Source organism: Capricornis sumatraensis, chromosome 18 (assembly GCF_032405125.1).
Source record: "Capricornis sumatraensis isolate serow.1 chromosome 18, serow.2, whole genome shotgun sequence".
Taxonomy (NCBI): domain Eukaryota; kingdom Metazoa; phylum Chordata; class Mammalia; order Artiodactyla; family Bovidae; genus Capricornis; species Capricornis sumatraensis.
The window spans coordinates 77,446,494-77,462,202 of NC_091086.1; the positions used below are offsets into that span (position 1 = coordinate 77,446,494).

The 15,709-nt window shown below is 67.8% G+C and overlaps 1 protein-coding gene across 1 annotated transcript in view; it reads left to right on the plus strand.

Annotated features, from left to right (window-relative positions):
* Positions 1–2,017: 2,017 nt before the first annotated feature.
* The window catches only part of SLC12A7 (solute carrier family 12 member 7), a 38,798-nt gene continuing 25,106 nt past the window's right edge, over positions 2,018–15,709 (plus strand). The window contains exon 1 of the mRNA XM_068990664.1: positions 2,018–2,141. Coding sequence (XP_068846765.1) covers positions 2,018–2,141 — 124 coding nt within the window. The remainder of the gene's footprint in view (positions 2,142–15,709) is intronic.

Below are 15,709 nucleotides of genomic sequence, written 5' to 3' on the forward strand. Positions count from 1 at the left end.
CCCCGGGAGCTTGCCAGGAGGTCCACCCCTCGGCTTTCCAGATGAGGAAGCTGAGGCCAGAGGCCGCCGGCAGGGCCTGGGGTCGGCCCTTGGGTTTGCCGCTCTCTCCAGGCGGGGAGCTTGCTGTCTGGAGGAGGCCCCAGGCTGGCTTGGTGTGTGTGTGGGGGGGGGTCCCAGGCCTGGGGCAGGGGTGACCCCTCTCTGAGCCACGGTGTGCAGGGCCCTCGTGGGTGGCAGGAGAGGGTCTGTTGCCCCCACCCCTCAGCCCCACATCCGTGGTGTCATCTTCTGCAGGGAGCTGGCCCTTCCTAGAGAACGTCTGGGGACCCTCCCTGACCTGCAGGGGGTGGACAGCCGCCCAGCACCACCCGCAGCCCGGAGCTTGAGCCTCGGCTCGGCTTTTTCCTGTCGAGTCCTTCCCTTCTCAATCACTAGATACTTTGAAGGTCACCTCCAGGAGTTTCGGCCTTTGTGTTTGGGGGCCTCATTGTAACTGTTTGCCTAGTTTCAGGGGCAGACTGGCTGACAGTATTGTCCCAGCAGGGACTCTGCTCCGGAACGAGGAAGTTCATTTGGAAGCCAGCTGACACTGAAAAAGGCCGACCTCTGCCATCTGACATGCCGGCTCCTTCCACAGGCCTGCAGAGCCCCCTCTGCACAGGCTGGGCTGCGGGGGTGGCCCGGGTCAGCTGCACCCCTCCTCAGAAGGCTGGTGCCGGCTAGGGGCGGGAGACAGGGGAGCCTTCCCAGAGGGCCCAGCCATCCGGGGCCGGGCTGGGAGTCTGGACTGCCTCACTGCTTCTTGCGTCTTCCATGGGGATCGGCTTTTCTGGGCCTGGCTCTCTGCGGTTTGGTTGTTGACAAGAACCCAAGGCAGGGGAATGCACAGCCAGATCCCTGAACAGTGATCAAGATAAAGCCTCCTGCCTAAGTTCTGTAGCAACCCCCAGGCCTCAGTAAACAACCCGCCTGCCGCGCAGGAGACCCGGGTTCAGCCCCTGGGTCAGAAGGTCCCCTGGACGAGGGCATGGCAACCTACTCCGGTATTCTTGCCTGGAGAATCCCATAAGGTCTGTAGCAAAGAGTCAGCCGAGACTGATCAACTAACACTTTCACTTTCCTGCCTGAGGCCAGGAGCAGCCCCAGGCCTTTCCAAACAGGATCTGGGCCTGCTTGACTCACTACAGTGCCCTGACCTCGCTGCCCACACCAAACACGCTTCACCCCATTTTTGTAAAAACGTTCCTGGGGTGACCCAAGGCACCCAGCTGCTGCAACTCTTTGAACTCATTTCTCTTCGATGGACTTTCAGCCGTTGCCAGATTTCTTGTCTTTAAGAGACTACAGGGTGCTTGGAGGCCACCTGGCAGGTGGCACCCTGGGTCTGGCGGCCCACCTGTGCCCTTCATGCCCTAGCTTCCCTTTCCCAGGGGCCTCCCCAGACCACACCGCCAGGGTCCGGCAGGGCGGGTTCCCGGAGCCGGCAGGGATGGGCCTCGGGCCCCGTGGCAGAGCGCCTGGCGACCTGTGTCCCGCTTGTGTCCCCTGTGGACAGAGCCCCCTGCTCGCCGGGAAGCGCTTCCCTCAATCGAGCTCTGGGTGAGCCAGACAGGGGGGAGGGGAGACGCCCTCTCGGGTGAGGGGGCAGTGAGGCCGGAAGGGGTCCAGCTTCGGGCAGCGGGCTGGCAGCGAGGGCGCTGAGCGGGCAGAGGCCTGCGCCGGACATTGGCAACGCGGGCAGCTCGGGAACCGAAAGTCAGCCGCTGGGGCGGGGCGGGCCGGGGGCCCGGGGGCGGGCTCTCGGCGGAGGGCGCCCGGCGCGGCTGCGGGCGCACGAACTCGCCCGGGGCCGGCGGGCCGGCAGGTGCGGTCACGTGGGGCGGGCGGGCCGGGGGCGGGCCGCGCGGACCCCGCCCCTGCGCCCTGGTCCGGCCGCGTCGGCGGGAGCGGGCGGAGCCGCGCCCGGGCGCGCGGAGCCGAGCGGGGAGCGCAGAGGGCCCGGGGCTGCGGGCTCGCCATGCCCACCAACTTCACCGTGGTGCCCGTGGAGGCGCGGGCGGACGGCGGCCAGGAGGAGGCGGCGGAGCCGAACGAGGCGCCAGGCCCGCCCGAGGGCGGCGAGCCCGACCGCCCGAGCCTGGGTGAGCGCGGCCGCACCTGCCCGCGGGACAAAGGCGGAGGCCCGGCTGCGCGGGGCGGCGGGCGGGTGGGGGAGGCCGGGGCCGGAGGGGAGGGCGGCTCGGGAGGAGGGGCGGCCGCGGGGCGGGGAGGCGGACGGCGCGCCGAGAAGGGCTGTGGGGCTGCTCTCCGGCCCCGCCGGTTGCTCTCACTCCTCGCTAGTTCCCACCACTTTGCCTGCCCCTGCGCTTCCCCTCTGGCCGCCCCGTCTGCTGCCTGCCGCGGCCCCTCCCCGAGCTTCGTGGAGGGGGGCGCCGGGCGAAGGCTTCAGGGGCCCTGGGCTCGCGTGTGCTCGCCCCCCTGTCCCTCCCCCACGCCGCCCCGGCCCGGGACGCAGAATGCACCTTTCCCCAGTTCGGGGAGGTTTCATGAGGAGGTGCGAGACGCCCTAGGTAGCTGTGGAGACGGAGGGGGGGTCTCTCCGAGAGCGTCCCCAGGCCCCCCAGGTGACCTGGTGTGACCTCCACCCCCGGAGAGGCCGAGGGGGGCGGAGTGCCTGCCTGTTTCCTTCCCGGCCGCCTCTGCTCCACTGCGCTCCGCTCGCTCTGGGGCAAAGGGCCGCCAGGCAGATAAGCTGCCGGGAGGACCAGCCCACTGCCCTGTGGGGTCCTGAGCTGGAAGGACAGCAGGCCCCTGCTGGGCGGGGAAAGGCCTCCATCGCCCCCACAGAGCTGTGCTCAGACGCGGGTCCTCCTGCCGCCGTGCTTCTGGAGCCCGGAGGCCCCTGGCACTTTCGCTTTCTCTTGGTGGGGTGGGGATCCCTGGCCTGCTTCTCCATCACCGGGCTCCAGGCCCTGACTTCCCTACAGGGGGTGGGTGGACCGCCCAGGGGCTCCCCTCATCTCCGGGCTCAGTGCCCCGTCGAAGTTGGGGTCACTGCAGCATCAGGGAGCAGGTGACCGGGCAGGAGAGACGGTGACGCCAGGGCAGGCGACAGGTCCTTCGAGCCGCCTCCAGGACGAGAGGCCGGATCCCTCCTGGGGCTGTGCACCGTCCCGGCCGGTGAGGGCGGCTCCGCAGGCTCCTGCCCCCTCCCTTGGGGTCTGCCTGCTTTCCCCTGCTCAGAGGTATGGGACTGGGCAGGGCTCCAGCCGCCTGCCTGGTGGAAAGCCCGCGGGACTTGCGGGTAGAGCCCCTGAGCCCAGCCCCCCCATTGCGGCTCCGGCGAGCGGGCCAGTGGCCTTCCCAGGTGAGCCACACCTCCCTGGCCCCCGGGAGCCATCGGGTCCTCAGGGGACCCTTTGCCGCCCCCCAGGAGGGCGCTCCCCCACACGCTGGCCCCTTCTCCGGCGGGCCTCAGTGGCTGTCTGCAGACCTGGACGTGGCTGCAGGGGGGCCGTGAGCACCCCGCCCGCCCTCCGTCTGAGGCTCCTGCTTTCTCCACCAAGCCCACTTCAGCCCCTGCCTTGGGCTTGTCTAGAATCGCGTTTGCTTGCGTGTTCAGAGGCAGGGACCCCGGCGAAGGTCACATGTGGGCGTCTCGCGTGCCTGTTGACGAGCCCTCCGGGGTCTGAGCTGAGCCTGGCACTTGAACGAGCTGGCGCAGAACTGAACCTGGGACTTCTGTCCTTCACTCGCGCCGCCTTAGAGGAGTGGCCGCGGAGGCCTTGGTTCGCTGCGCTGAGCCCCTGTGGCCCTGCAGGCAGGTGGGCTGCTGCCTTGTGAGTCTGCCTGCAGCCGTCAGCCCACAGTGGTGCCCAGAGAGGCCTTGTGATGGCCGAGGCATTGCCAGTGTGACGGGGCGGCCGGGAAGCAGCTCACGTTCTGCTTGAGCCCGTGTGCGGGGTCCTTGCCCCCTTGGCCCAGCCCGAGGCCGTGCCTACTCATCACAGGGTCACTGAAGATCCTTCCCAACTCTGTGGCTGGCCCTTGAACCCCTGGGGAGGCACCTGGCTTTCTGGGTGGGCCTCCTGATGGTGCTGATGAGACAAGCTCAGGGAGGCCCTCCTGACCTGGAGCAGGCTGGAGATTGAGGGCTGGGGGAGGGCTGCCCCCAGGGAGGGGCTGGGCTCACTTCTGCAGCCTACTTGGCTGACACGGCTGCAGGACCAGCCCAAGTCTGCCCACCCGAGCCCACGGGCCTGGCACGTGAGCCCGTGACACGTGGAGGCCGGCCCAGGCTGCCTTTGCTTCCTGCGCTCTGCTTGCTCCCCTGTGCAGGCCTGCGTGGGGCCCTGTGGTCAGTGTGTGAAGCCAGGGCCCGCTTCCTGGCTGTCCGAGGCCCGGGCCTCCATCGGGGTGCGGCGGCCGACACCCAAGTCTCAACCTTGCGCTGCTGCTGTTGTTTTGACCTTGGCTGAGTCGGGTTGGCAGGCCTGGGCTTTAGAGCTGGGGGAGGCCTGCAGGCAGTGGGGGGGTGTCCAGTACTTGGGAGGTGTTGTGTGCCCCCCGGGTATTCGGTCCTGCCCGTCTTCCCGCAGACTCTCCCCTCCCCCAGCTCTGCTCTCACTTCCCTTTCCTTCCTGGCTGTTCCTCTTTGGATGCCTTTCCTGTGATTTCCTGCTCTGTGGCTCAAGCCCTGAGGGTCACCTGGGGGCTTCCTTGACCTCTGTGAAGGCAGCCGAGCCGCCTACCCCAGAAGCCCTGGGGGCATCGTCTTGGGTCCTGCTGGGACTGAGGGGTCCGGGGAGCAGGCTCTGTGCTGCCCGTTGCCTGGTGTGGCCGTGGCCCTCCAGGGGCTGGTCCCATGGGCCGACCAGGCGCAGGACGTGAGCGCAGCTGCAGGAGCCCGAGACGAGCCTGTGTGGGTCTTGTCCCGCGGGTCAGGCGTGCGGCCTTGCCCCGTCTCCGGGCTCCAGGAAGGAAGGGCTGTGGACGCTAAGCAGGAAGGGCTGACCCCGGCCCGTGTCCGGCACCCCCGCCATGGGAATCTGTGGGCGGTCTGGGCTCTGGACTTCGCTCAGGGAGTCTGTGATGCTGGATGGAGGGGGTGGGAGGGCCAGATTCCATCTTTAAAGGCGCAGGACAGCCCAGGCCTGGATGCTCACGGGCCAGGTGGCCTGCGTCCTGGCCTCCCCGTGCCCGTCGAGGCTCCGGGGCCACCTCCAGGGCACGGGTCCTTTTCTCGGAAACTGGGAGGAGCATTCTGAATCTCCCTGCCGAGCCCTGCAGACCTGCATGTGTGCGTGTTTGCAGGCGTGTGCGGGCCTCGCCGTGGAAGTTCCCGGGGCCAGCTCATGTGTGCTGGGGTGCCTGCGTCTGGTCGGAGGGCTGGAGGTGCTGCCTCCCGGGGGCGCCTGTCCCCCGTGGGCCGTGCTGGCCCCGCTCAGACGCCTGTGCCTGGTTCCGAGGCCGGTCTCAGCTCACGTGCCTGCAAGTTCTGTGAGGAGCTTTAGACCCCGCCCTGGGGTCTTTTCCTCTGGAACGCCCCCGGACCCCTGATCTCAACGCTGTGCTGGGTGGGCGTCTGGGCCGTGGACAGCAGCGGTGCTGGCCGCCTGAGTGGGTGTGAGAGATCCTCCCGAGGGCCTGCCTCGGACAGCAGCCCCCCAGGGCCCGGGCTGGCCCGGGGCTGCTGGGCACTAGTTCCCAGCAGTGGCAGTTTGCTCAGTGGCGGTTGTGGAGTGTCCAGCCTGGTCCGTCGTGGTCCAGGGCATCAGTGAGCACCGCGTCTCTGTGTCGCCCTGGGCGAGGGTGGCTGTAGGAACCAGCTCGTGATTTAGGGTGCAAGGGGAGACTGGAGCTTTACGAGCCGCTGGGCGGCAGGGTGGCCTCTCAAGGGGCCGCTTGTGCCCTGGCAGGGAGCCACGTCGCCGCCCACGTAGAGAGCAGGGGCTGCAGGCCGATCTGGTGGGTGCTTGTGCCCCGGCCTTGTGACAGTCCCCCCTGGGGGCCTCTGAGCTGCAGGCCCCCTGCCCTGGGAGCTGCTCCATCTGGGGGAAGACAGCACCCACCTGCCTCCGCTCATAGGTGGGCTGTGGCCTCGAGCCGGGAACGGCTGGCCCTGCAGACACACCCTCTGCGAGTGCGGCCCCCTCCGGTGTTGGGGGCACGTGTGTCCTGTGCTGGGCCTGGCTGCCTGAGTAGAGCGAAGGGAGGCAAGCTGGCCACAGTCACACAGACCTGCAGTCTGCCCTCCAGAAACTCAGCTCCCTGGGATGCAGCCCCAAGTGGGGCGCAGGGGAGCCTGGCCTGAGGCCGCCACCTCAGGGCAGTGACTCAGGGCCTGAAGCCACGGGACAGTGAGCCTACCCAGGGGGATTCCCTGGGAAGGCGGCCTGGAGCAGGCAGGGCGCCGGGTCCCGTCGGGGTTGATGCCATGTGAGTGTGTGTGTGTCTGTTCTGTGTGTGTGTGTCTGTGCATGTCTGTGCGTGTCTGCGTGTGTCTGTGTGTGTGTCTTTGTGTGACTGTTGTGTGTGTGTGTATGCATGTCTGTGTGTGTGTGTCTGCGTGTCTGTGTGTCTCTGTGTGTGTCTGTGTCTGTGCGTGTCTGTGTGTCTCTGTGTGTGTCTGTCTGTGCGTGTCTGTGTGTCTCTGTGTGTGTCTTTGTGTGTCGTCGTGTGTGTGTCTCTGTGTGTATGCGTATCTGTGTGTGTCTGTGTCTTTGTGTGTCTGTGTGTGTCTTTGCGTGTCTCTGTGTGTGTCTGTGTGTATGCGTGTGTGTGTCTTTGCGTGTCCCTGTCTGTGCATGTCTGTGCGTGTCTGTGTGTGTCTGTGTGTGTCTGTGTGTCTGTTGTGTGTGTCTCTGTGTATGCATGTCTTTGTGTGTCTCTGTGTGTGTCTTTGCGTGTCTCTGTGGTGTCTCTGTGCGTGTCTGTGCGTGTCTGTGCATGTCTGTGTGTGTCTGGGGCACTGGCTGGAGCACTGCCCGGTGTGTGGGTCCCTGGCAGCCCCAGGCAGAGGGGCGCCTGTGTGCTCCACGGGCTCCATCAGGGAAGAAGGGGCCCCGAAGGCCAGCAGGGTGTGTGTGTGGAGGGGCCACTCTGCCCAGTGTGCCAGGCCGGGCACCTGGGTGGGGCGGCCGGCTGGGCTGGAGGGAGCCGCTGCTGCTCCAGGCCCGGGGCCTGCTGCTTGATGGCGCCCCGAGTCCTGCTGGAGAGTGGGGTCCCCTTCTCGCCCTAGGACTGGAGGGGACTCAAGTGCTTGACTCTAAATGTCTGCTGTTTCCGGCTTCCCAGGTGGCGCTAGCGCTAAAGGAAAGATAGGAAAGAAAGTGAAGTTGCTACGTTGCGTCCGACTCTGTGATCCCAGGGACTGCAACCCGCCAGGCTCCTTTGTCCACAGGATTCTCCAGGCAAGAATCCTGGAGCTGGTTGCCATGCCCTCCTCCAGGGGATCTTCCCAACACAGGGATTGAACCCAGGTCTCCTGCATTGGAGGCAGATTCTTTACTGTCTGAGCCACCAGGGAAGTTCAGTGGTAAAGGACCAGCCTGCAATGCAGGAGACACAAGAGTCTCAGGTTCGATTCCTGAGTCGGGAAGATCCCCTGGAGGAGGAAATGGCAACCCACGCCAGTATTCCTGCCTGGAGATTCCCACGGACAGAGGAGCCTGGCGGGCTATGGTCCACAGGGTCACAGAGAGTCGGACATGACTGTGTCACTGAGCACACCACGGCCCCTGCGTGGAGGCGGGCGGTGGGCTGGCAAGCTGTGCCTGGAGGAGGGGGATGGGGGAGACTCACTGGACCGCTGGGGGCCGGCCAGGGGCGGTGATGAGCTCATGGACCTATCAGGGCCGTGGTCCCCCAGGGTCTGGGTCTGCTGCAGCTCAGGGCGTCACAGGGGTGGCCAGTGGTGTCTGCCAGGCCTAACACCGTGGGCGAGGGGGCTGCCCTCTGCTTCCTGACTCCTGGAGAACCTGTCCGTGGGGACGGGGCTCTGCCCGGCGGCCATAGTCTCGAGCCGACCCCAGCAGGCCCTGGTGCCTGGCCGGGTGACCCCTGGGTTGGCCTGCATTGCTGTGCGGGGGGATTGCGGCTTCGGGCGGGGGTACCTTTCCTGGGCCCGTGGTTGGGCTCAGGGTGGGAATCAGAGGCACAGGCTGTGGGTGGACGTGTGCCGCTGGCCGGCCGCCCGGGGTCTCCGTCCCCAGCTGCACACGTGGGCGGCTTCAGGGCAGAGGCTGCCGTCCGGCGGTGAGTGTGGGCTGTTGTCTCTGGAGCCACTGACTTCTGCTCAAGGCGGGAGACCCCCACCCTGGGGCCCGTGAGACGGAGGCCAGGCCAGGTCTGGGGCCTGGCAGGAGTGGACGGCAGCTGGGCCTGGCAGCTGGGCCTGGGGCCTTGCGGGCTGCGGCGGGCGGCCTGGGGCAGCGCTGTCTGCAGAGAGCAGAGCGCGAAGGGTTAACACGTTTCTTCCATGAGAAAGCGGGCGCTCCCCGAGAGCCAGGCCTGGTCTGCGCAGATAAGCTGTGCTGCGGTCGGACCAGCCCAGGAATGAGACGCCCTGGCTCCCCCATCCATGACTGCTGCCCCGTCCACGGCAGCCCGCGCTGTGCTGGGCCCGGAGCCCGCTGCCAGGAGCCCCAGTGAGTGCCCCGTCCAGGTGCCCTTGTGGCTGGGGGGCGGGGGTCCGCAGCCGTGCCCCCGGAGGGTGGGTGGGAGCCGTTGGTGCTGGGTCTTGCCTGGGGCCTTGGGCGTCTGTACAGGGCCAGCTGCCCGCGTCTCTGCTCGAGCCCAGAGGCGGGCCCCCGCTGCCTTAGGTTCCGCTTTTTGGGGTGTTTTCTTTTTGAGAACAGAGTCGGGGGAGGTGTAAGTTCCGTTTCTGAGCTTCGTGTGGCCAGGGTGGGACCCGTGACCTGTCCTCAGGCTGTGTGCTGGGAGGGGAGCTGGACGGGCCTGCGGGCCTGCAGCTGCTCTGCAGCCAAGCCTGTCTGGGGTCTGCACGCGGTTAGTGTGAGGCTGTCCCCCAGGGTACCATCTCTGATGTGTCCCCTGGAGTGGGCTGTCCCCCAGGGGGTCGGGAGGCCCCTCAGAGACTCCGCACCTTGCTGAGGCTTCTCACCCTGCCTGCTCTCCTGCCCTGGAGCCAGCCTGTCCCAGAGGTGGCCCTTGGGTCAGGCCCAGTTCTCCGGAGGCTCGCGGGATGGGACGGTCCCTGGGGAGGGATCGTGTGGAGCCAGCATCAGAGGAGAGGAGCCCCAGGTGGTTCTTGGGTTTCCTCCTTTCTCTGAGAGGGTCTTGACCACAGCCAGATGGAGCCTGTGCCGGTAACGGGAGCCGTCCCCGGAGGCTGCTGAGGTGCCCGCCTCCCGCCTTCGGCCCTGGCTGTGCCAGCTCTGTGCTCCACCTAGGCTGGGATCACAGCCGCGGATCCTCGAGAAAGGAGTGGCCAGAGCGGCCGTGGCCCCCACGTGACGGAGGGGTGGCAGGGAGCCAGGCTCCCTGAGTCCACCGGCGGCCCTCACCACCCGGCACGGGGTCATGTCCAGATGGGAGGAAAGTCCCTGGAACACACTCTGTTCTGGAGGGCCCAGCTGTGCCCCGTCCCACATGCGTGTGTTGACCGTGCGGCTGTGTGCACCCTGGGTGTCCGGCTGCTCCTCGGTGTTGGCGCCTCTTGGTAGCCAAGATGCCCGGAGCCGCCTCGTCTCAGCAGGTTCTTTGCGGCCCAACTGTTGGGGTGGCCGCGGCCTCGGGCCTGGTTGAAAGGCAGCCGTGTTCCTCCCGCCCTGGAGCCTTCCTGAGTCCTTCTCTGAGTCCCCCCCCGTCCTAGGTGTTTTGCAGGAGCACCTTTGTCCCTGGGCTCTGTGGGGCAGTGTGAGAGGCGGTGGTGGGTTAGCAGGCGGTGAGCGGGACACAGCTGAGCTGGTGGCCCTGCCGCCCGCTGCGGGTTTCGGCTCACTCCTGGTCACGCCAGGGTGCTGGTGGTGGGATGCCCCCGGGAGTGAGTGTCCTTTCACGAGGGCCCTTTGGAGGTGCCGTGAGCAGGCCCTGCCCGCCTCTCCACACTGAGCTCCCCCGCCCACCAGGCGCTGGCTCCGGGCGGCCAGCCAGATGCCAGGCACACGCGTGTGGAGGGCACTCCCAGGTGGGGGCAGGGTGCCGGGCCCGCCTCCTGCCTGGCACTGTGGTCCGGGCGTGGGACGACGCTGCCTGTAGCTGTGGCAGGGGGGCTGTGTTGGTGGTGGGGTCCGCTCGGGGCGGGGCAGAAGGGCTGGGTGCACAGGAGAGAGACTGAATTTGCCAACCCAGGGGTCCCCCGGCCAGGCCCCTAGCACATGGCGTCTCAGCGTCTGGTCCTCCCTGAGATGGCACAGGGGCCTCGCAGGCCAAGAGCGAGCGTCAGGGAGACCCGCGGAGGCTCTGGTGCTCGGGGCCTATCCACCCCGCGGAGGCTCTGGGGGGCTCGTCCCCACCTGTGGAGGCTCTGGGGGGCTCGTTCCCCCCGCGGAGGCTCTGGGGGACTCAGGGCCCGTACCCCCTGTGGAAGCTCCGGGGGGCTCGTCCCCACCTGCGGAGGCTCTGGGGGGCTCGTCCCCACTGCGGAGGCTCTGGGGGGCTCGTCCCCCCTGCGGAGGGTCCAGGGGTCTCGTCCCCCCTGCGGAGGCTCCGGGGGGCTCGTCCCCACCTGCGGAGGCTCTGGGGGGCTTGTCCCCTCTGCAAAGGGTCCAGGGGTCTCGTCCCCCCTGCGGAGGCTCTGGGGGGCTTGGAGCCCATCCACCTGCTGCCCCCCTCGCGGCTCCCAGCTGTGGGCTGGAGTATCCGTCTCCCGCCGGAGCCCTGGGTGGGGAGGCCGGCCGGCCCTCCAGGACAGACGCTGGGGGAGATGCCGTGCCGGGGGCGGTGTCGGCTGGAGGGGCCGTGGGGGCGCCTGGCTGCTGCTCCCCTCTCAGGGTTGCCTCTGTCTTTGCCGCAGAGCGAGTCACGGCTTCAGCCCCGGGCTTGCTGTGGGAGCAGCGTAGCCCCCGGGCTCGAGCGGTCCTGATTCTCCAGCCTGATCGCAGGGCGCTCCTTCTTGGCCCGTGCCCCTTGGGGCGTGCACTGGTGTCCAGGCCCTGGATTTCAGATCCAGCGTCAATCCTGGCCGCAGAGCACGGAGGGCAGGGGCCGCTCGTTAACTCTGAGTGTCGTGGGACCTAAAACTCCTGGTCCGAGCCCCAGGTGACTCGGAGGAGAGCCCGCCGCGGGGGCTGTGGCCATATGGGGAGCTCAGGGAGTGGCCAGCCGGGCTCACCACGAGGTTGGCAGGCGGGGCCGCTGTCCTGGCAGTGCCCTGCACCCACGGGAGGGCTGGGTGCCCCCGTCGGCCGCACCCCTGTGCAGGCCGCCCATGCTTGGTGGTGGGAGGGGGCCATCGTGGGCCAGCTGACCCTCGGGAGCGCCTCTGGCCCTGAGCCTGGGGGCCTTTCCCGAGACTCGTGCTGAACCCCAAACATGGAGGCAGAGGAGCTGCTGCCCTCGGGACCTCGGCGGGCAGGGCTCTGACCGAGGCTCTGCCCCCGCCTGGTCCCGGCCACCCCCCACGCTCTGCGGAAGGCCCTGCCGCGATCATGACAGGGACGCCCAGTCTCCTCCAGGGAGCAGGAGCCAGAACGCCGTGCAGACCTCCCAGCCGAGTCTGGGGCCCTGCGTCCCACACGTCCCTGGTCCCCACTCACGTTTACTGATCCGGGGTTCAGTTTCCATCTCGTGGAGCCATCAGTGGGGCATCGAAACTGGTGCGGGGAAGCCAGCTGCAGGGCAGATGACAAGCGTGGAGGCCACGGGGTGGGTCAGCGTGCGGGGTGAGCCCCAGCTGCGGCACGCTGGGGGCTTCTGAGGGGGCCCCGCCTGTGAACCGAGGTGGGCTGTGCGTGTGAGGGGGAACGGACAGACGGGCCAGCTCTGCTGGGGGCGGTGGGGGTCCGCCCCAGGGTTTCCAGGCCTTTCTGTGATTAGACGTCTGACGCGAGCCTGGCCTGCCCGTGGGGTTAACCGTGGGGGTTAACCTGCCCCACGCTAACCCGTGGGGCTGCCTGTCCTGAGCGCCATGCCTGGGGACAGCAGGGTGGGGCCTGCCCTCCCGCCCGGCCTGGCCCGGACACCTGGTCTGCACCCGGGGCGCCCTCGTCACATGGCCTGAAGGCCGCTGGGCCCTTGGGGGCACCGGGGGACCTGCCCCAGGAGGATGGATGCGTCGGGGCCCCCGGGATTCCCTCTGCTTGGGCTGGCCCTGGGGCCCCGTCATCACGCACAAGCAGGGTGCGCACGGGGCTGCAAGCCTGGAGCGGGGTCTGGGCCCCAGGAGGACGCCCGCCCTTCAGAGCCGCCATGTGAACGGAGGGCTCAGGCCCTGGGGGTCTCCGTGCCAGGGACTCCTCTGTGCACGCGGGAGCTGTGACCTGCTGCTCCCTTGAGAGGTGAAAGTGGGCGCTGTTCAGAAGTGATAGTGATTCAGGGTGACAGGTGCTTCCATCTTGTGGAAGCACAGGTGAGCCCCTCAGGTGGAAACGTTGGATTTTCCCTTTAATTACGACCCTGATCTCTGTGCGTGGGTGCTTTGCGCTCTTTGTCTTGGCCGTGCTGGGTCTCCGTTGCTGCCCAGGCCTTCTCTGCTGCAGCTAGCAGCGGCTTCTCATTGTGGCGGCGCCTCTTGCTGTGGACCACAGGCTCCAGGGCACGTGGGGTCTTCCCAGCCCAGGGCTGGAACACATGTCTCCTGCTTGGCAGGTGGCTCCTCACCCCTGGGCCGCCGGGGAGCCCAGCCTTGCTCTTTGACCTTTAGTCAGGGGTCTCGGCTGGAGCGGGTTGAGGGGAAGGCTGCCCCCGGCCTGGTCCAAGCCCCCCACCCGTGGCCGCCGCTTGCTTGGGAAGGCGCTTGTCCCCGCGTGTGCGTCTCCGTGGTGCTGGGCCCGAGCCCTGGGGGCGCCTCGAGGGCTGACTCCCCGCCCACGTCTCCAGGAAGGGAGGCAAGCGAGTCCTGGTTGAGGGATGAGCGGTGCAGACGGTGGTTCCCCGTGGGAACCGAGGCTCGCAGTGTGCTGGGGGTGGCCTCCAGGCCGGGGGTTTAGGAGACGCTCGGGGGGTGTGCCGCTGTGCCTGTGGTGCGTTTTGTGGGTCCCACGTCCTCTGTGCGTGTTGCACGTGGCGTCTACGCCGTGGTCAGAAGCCGCAGGTGGGACAGCAGAGGCCCCCCCAGGCGCCGGGCTTCCTGTGTGCACGCCCTTGCCACACTCGCCCCACCTGCAGCATGCGGCCCGTCCTGGCTTGGGGGGTGTTCGTGGCGTCGTCTCCCAGTCTCCATGTCGTCCTGTGTGGCTACCACATCCACCTGGCCCGGGTCCGCACACCTGGTGGTGGCCTGTCCCGTGCCCCGGCCCCTTCTGTTCCCTTCCAGCCTCTGGTCTCAGAGCCCCCTCGGTCGGGGGGATGGGCGGGCTTGTCCCAGCTCCCGATTGAGGTCGCCGCTTGCTTTCCCAGCCGTGCCTGGGAGTTAGACCCTCTGCAGGTGCCCGGCCGCCCTGTGCCCAAGGGCTTTCAGGTCGACCTGCCAGAGAACCCCCAACCACAGGCTGTGCTTCCAAGGTGGGGGCTGGGGTGGGCGCCCCAGGGCTTTTGTGCTAAGCAGAGCGGAGGCCCCTCCCGCGCCAGCCGCCTCTCCCGGCTGAGAAATACAAGACCCAGGCGGGGGCCGTGACTTTGTGCAAGGTCGGGCAGTCGGGGAACCCGACACCCCTCCGGGGGCGGCCGGCGCCTGGGGCTGGGCCTGCCTGCATGTCCTCCAGCGTCCCGTCCGCAGACAGCTCTCTGCAGCTTCCGTTTATGCCAGAGACTCAGTTGGAAACACCGGCCTCTCGTTACCAGAAAAAGGATCGTGATTACCAGAAAAGCACGGTCCTGGGGACGGGAAAGGACGCTGAGTGACCGGCGGGAAGGAGATAGGGAGGGGCCGCGCTGCCCGAGACGCCGGCCAAGCAGGGAGGGGGCGCTCAGGCGCGAGTGCTCGCCCAGTTGAGGGCAGCTGAAGGCCGTCGTGTTTCTTAAAGGGCTTCCCGGGTGACGCGAGTGGCAGAGAGCGTGCCAGTGCAGGAAACGCCAGAGAGGCAGGCCCGACCCCTGAGTCGTGAAGACGCCCTGGGGAGGAAACGGGGTCCATAGGTGTGTGCTGTGGGCTTTGTTTCACCCTGACGCCAGAACCTCGGCTTCAGAGAACACACTCAGCGCAGGATTGCGCGTCCCCCGGGCGCTGGCCCTCCCACCCCGCGCTCCCTGGTGCCCCTCCTCGCGCTCCGTCCCGTCTGCCGAGAGCAGGCGCCGGCGCTGTGCCGACTGCGGCTCCCAGAACAGGCGCGTTTCCTCTCGCGAGCCCTGCGGTCCAGTCACAGGCACCAGGACCTGCAGTGAATGAGTGCAGGTCCTGGGTTTCGCCATCAGCCCAACAGCATCTTTCGTGAAAAGCGCCGGGCTGTGCTCTGCACCCTGACGCCCCGCTTCTGTCTTCTTTCGCCCCCTTCTGGAACCTTCCTGAGCCTTCTGGAGCCGGTCTCTGTCCCCCGTGGCCTCTCTCCTGAGGAGGGTGGTCCCCACTTGGCTTTCAGCTCATGTTGGGGCTCAGGAGCCCCAGCAGGCGCGTCCTCTCCTGGGTGTCGTCAGCCCGTGACCCTCGCGTTCACCTGACCTTGGTTTGCTGGGTGGTCGGCTCGTCTGGGCACCACCCCTGCCATGTGGGCAGCTGGAGGGACCGTGGGCAGCCCTGTCCCTGCCTCCAGCTCTCACCCGTGCTCCTAGCGTCTGTTGGCAATGCCCCCCCCCCCCCGCAAGCACTGACCCCATCTCTGGGACCCATGGACCTGTGCCCCCACGGTGGTCCCCGGGGCTGGCAGCGGGCAGTGCGGGTCCATCCAGCAGGGGCCAGGGCTCTGCCCGCTGAGTGCTTCCACGGGCTGGGCCCTGGGCAGCTTCTGGGGAGGGGCTAGGAGGCCTGGGAGGTGGGGCGTGGAGCTGAGTGGGGCCTCTGGATTTTGGGGGGCTCGGCAGGGGGCGACCTCTGGGCCTCAGCAGCTCCTATTTGTCTCGTGGCGAGGCGTGGGGACGTGGACGGACGGAACACGCTTGCCCTGTGCGTCTGGGCTGGGCTTTTTCTGGGGACTTGGGGATCACCTGTGAGTCACCCCCCACCCCAACCCCCGATGGCCTGGTGAGTGGGTGATTCTCGGCCGCGGCCGGGCTTGGGGCTGGCCCAGGGCCTGAGAGAAGCCAGCTTTGGGTGCCTCTTCCCCGAGTCCCCGCTCAGTCCTTTCAGCAGGGCTGGGTCGGCTGCAGCGGGCCCATGGGTGGCGCTGACGTGCAGGAGGCCCCGGCCACTCCAGCTCGCCTGTGTCCCGGGCGGCTCCCAGAGTGGCGCTGGTCCTGAGGCAGGGCGATGCTGAGAGCGGTGCCCACCTGGTTTTTCTGCTCATGTTGCGCTGGAGCACACCGTTAGGCCCGTGTCTGAGGGTCTGGGCTGACCCATCATTGCTCTGCGGACGGCTGATGCCAGTGGTCTCCATACACTCGCAATGCGGTTGGCGGCCCAGGCCTTCCCGACAGGAACAGCTGCGGAGACGGCAGGGCTGCGGTGGGCCACCCGCCTGTGGGTGCTGCGTGTGGGCTCCAGGCCCCTCACGGG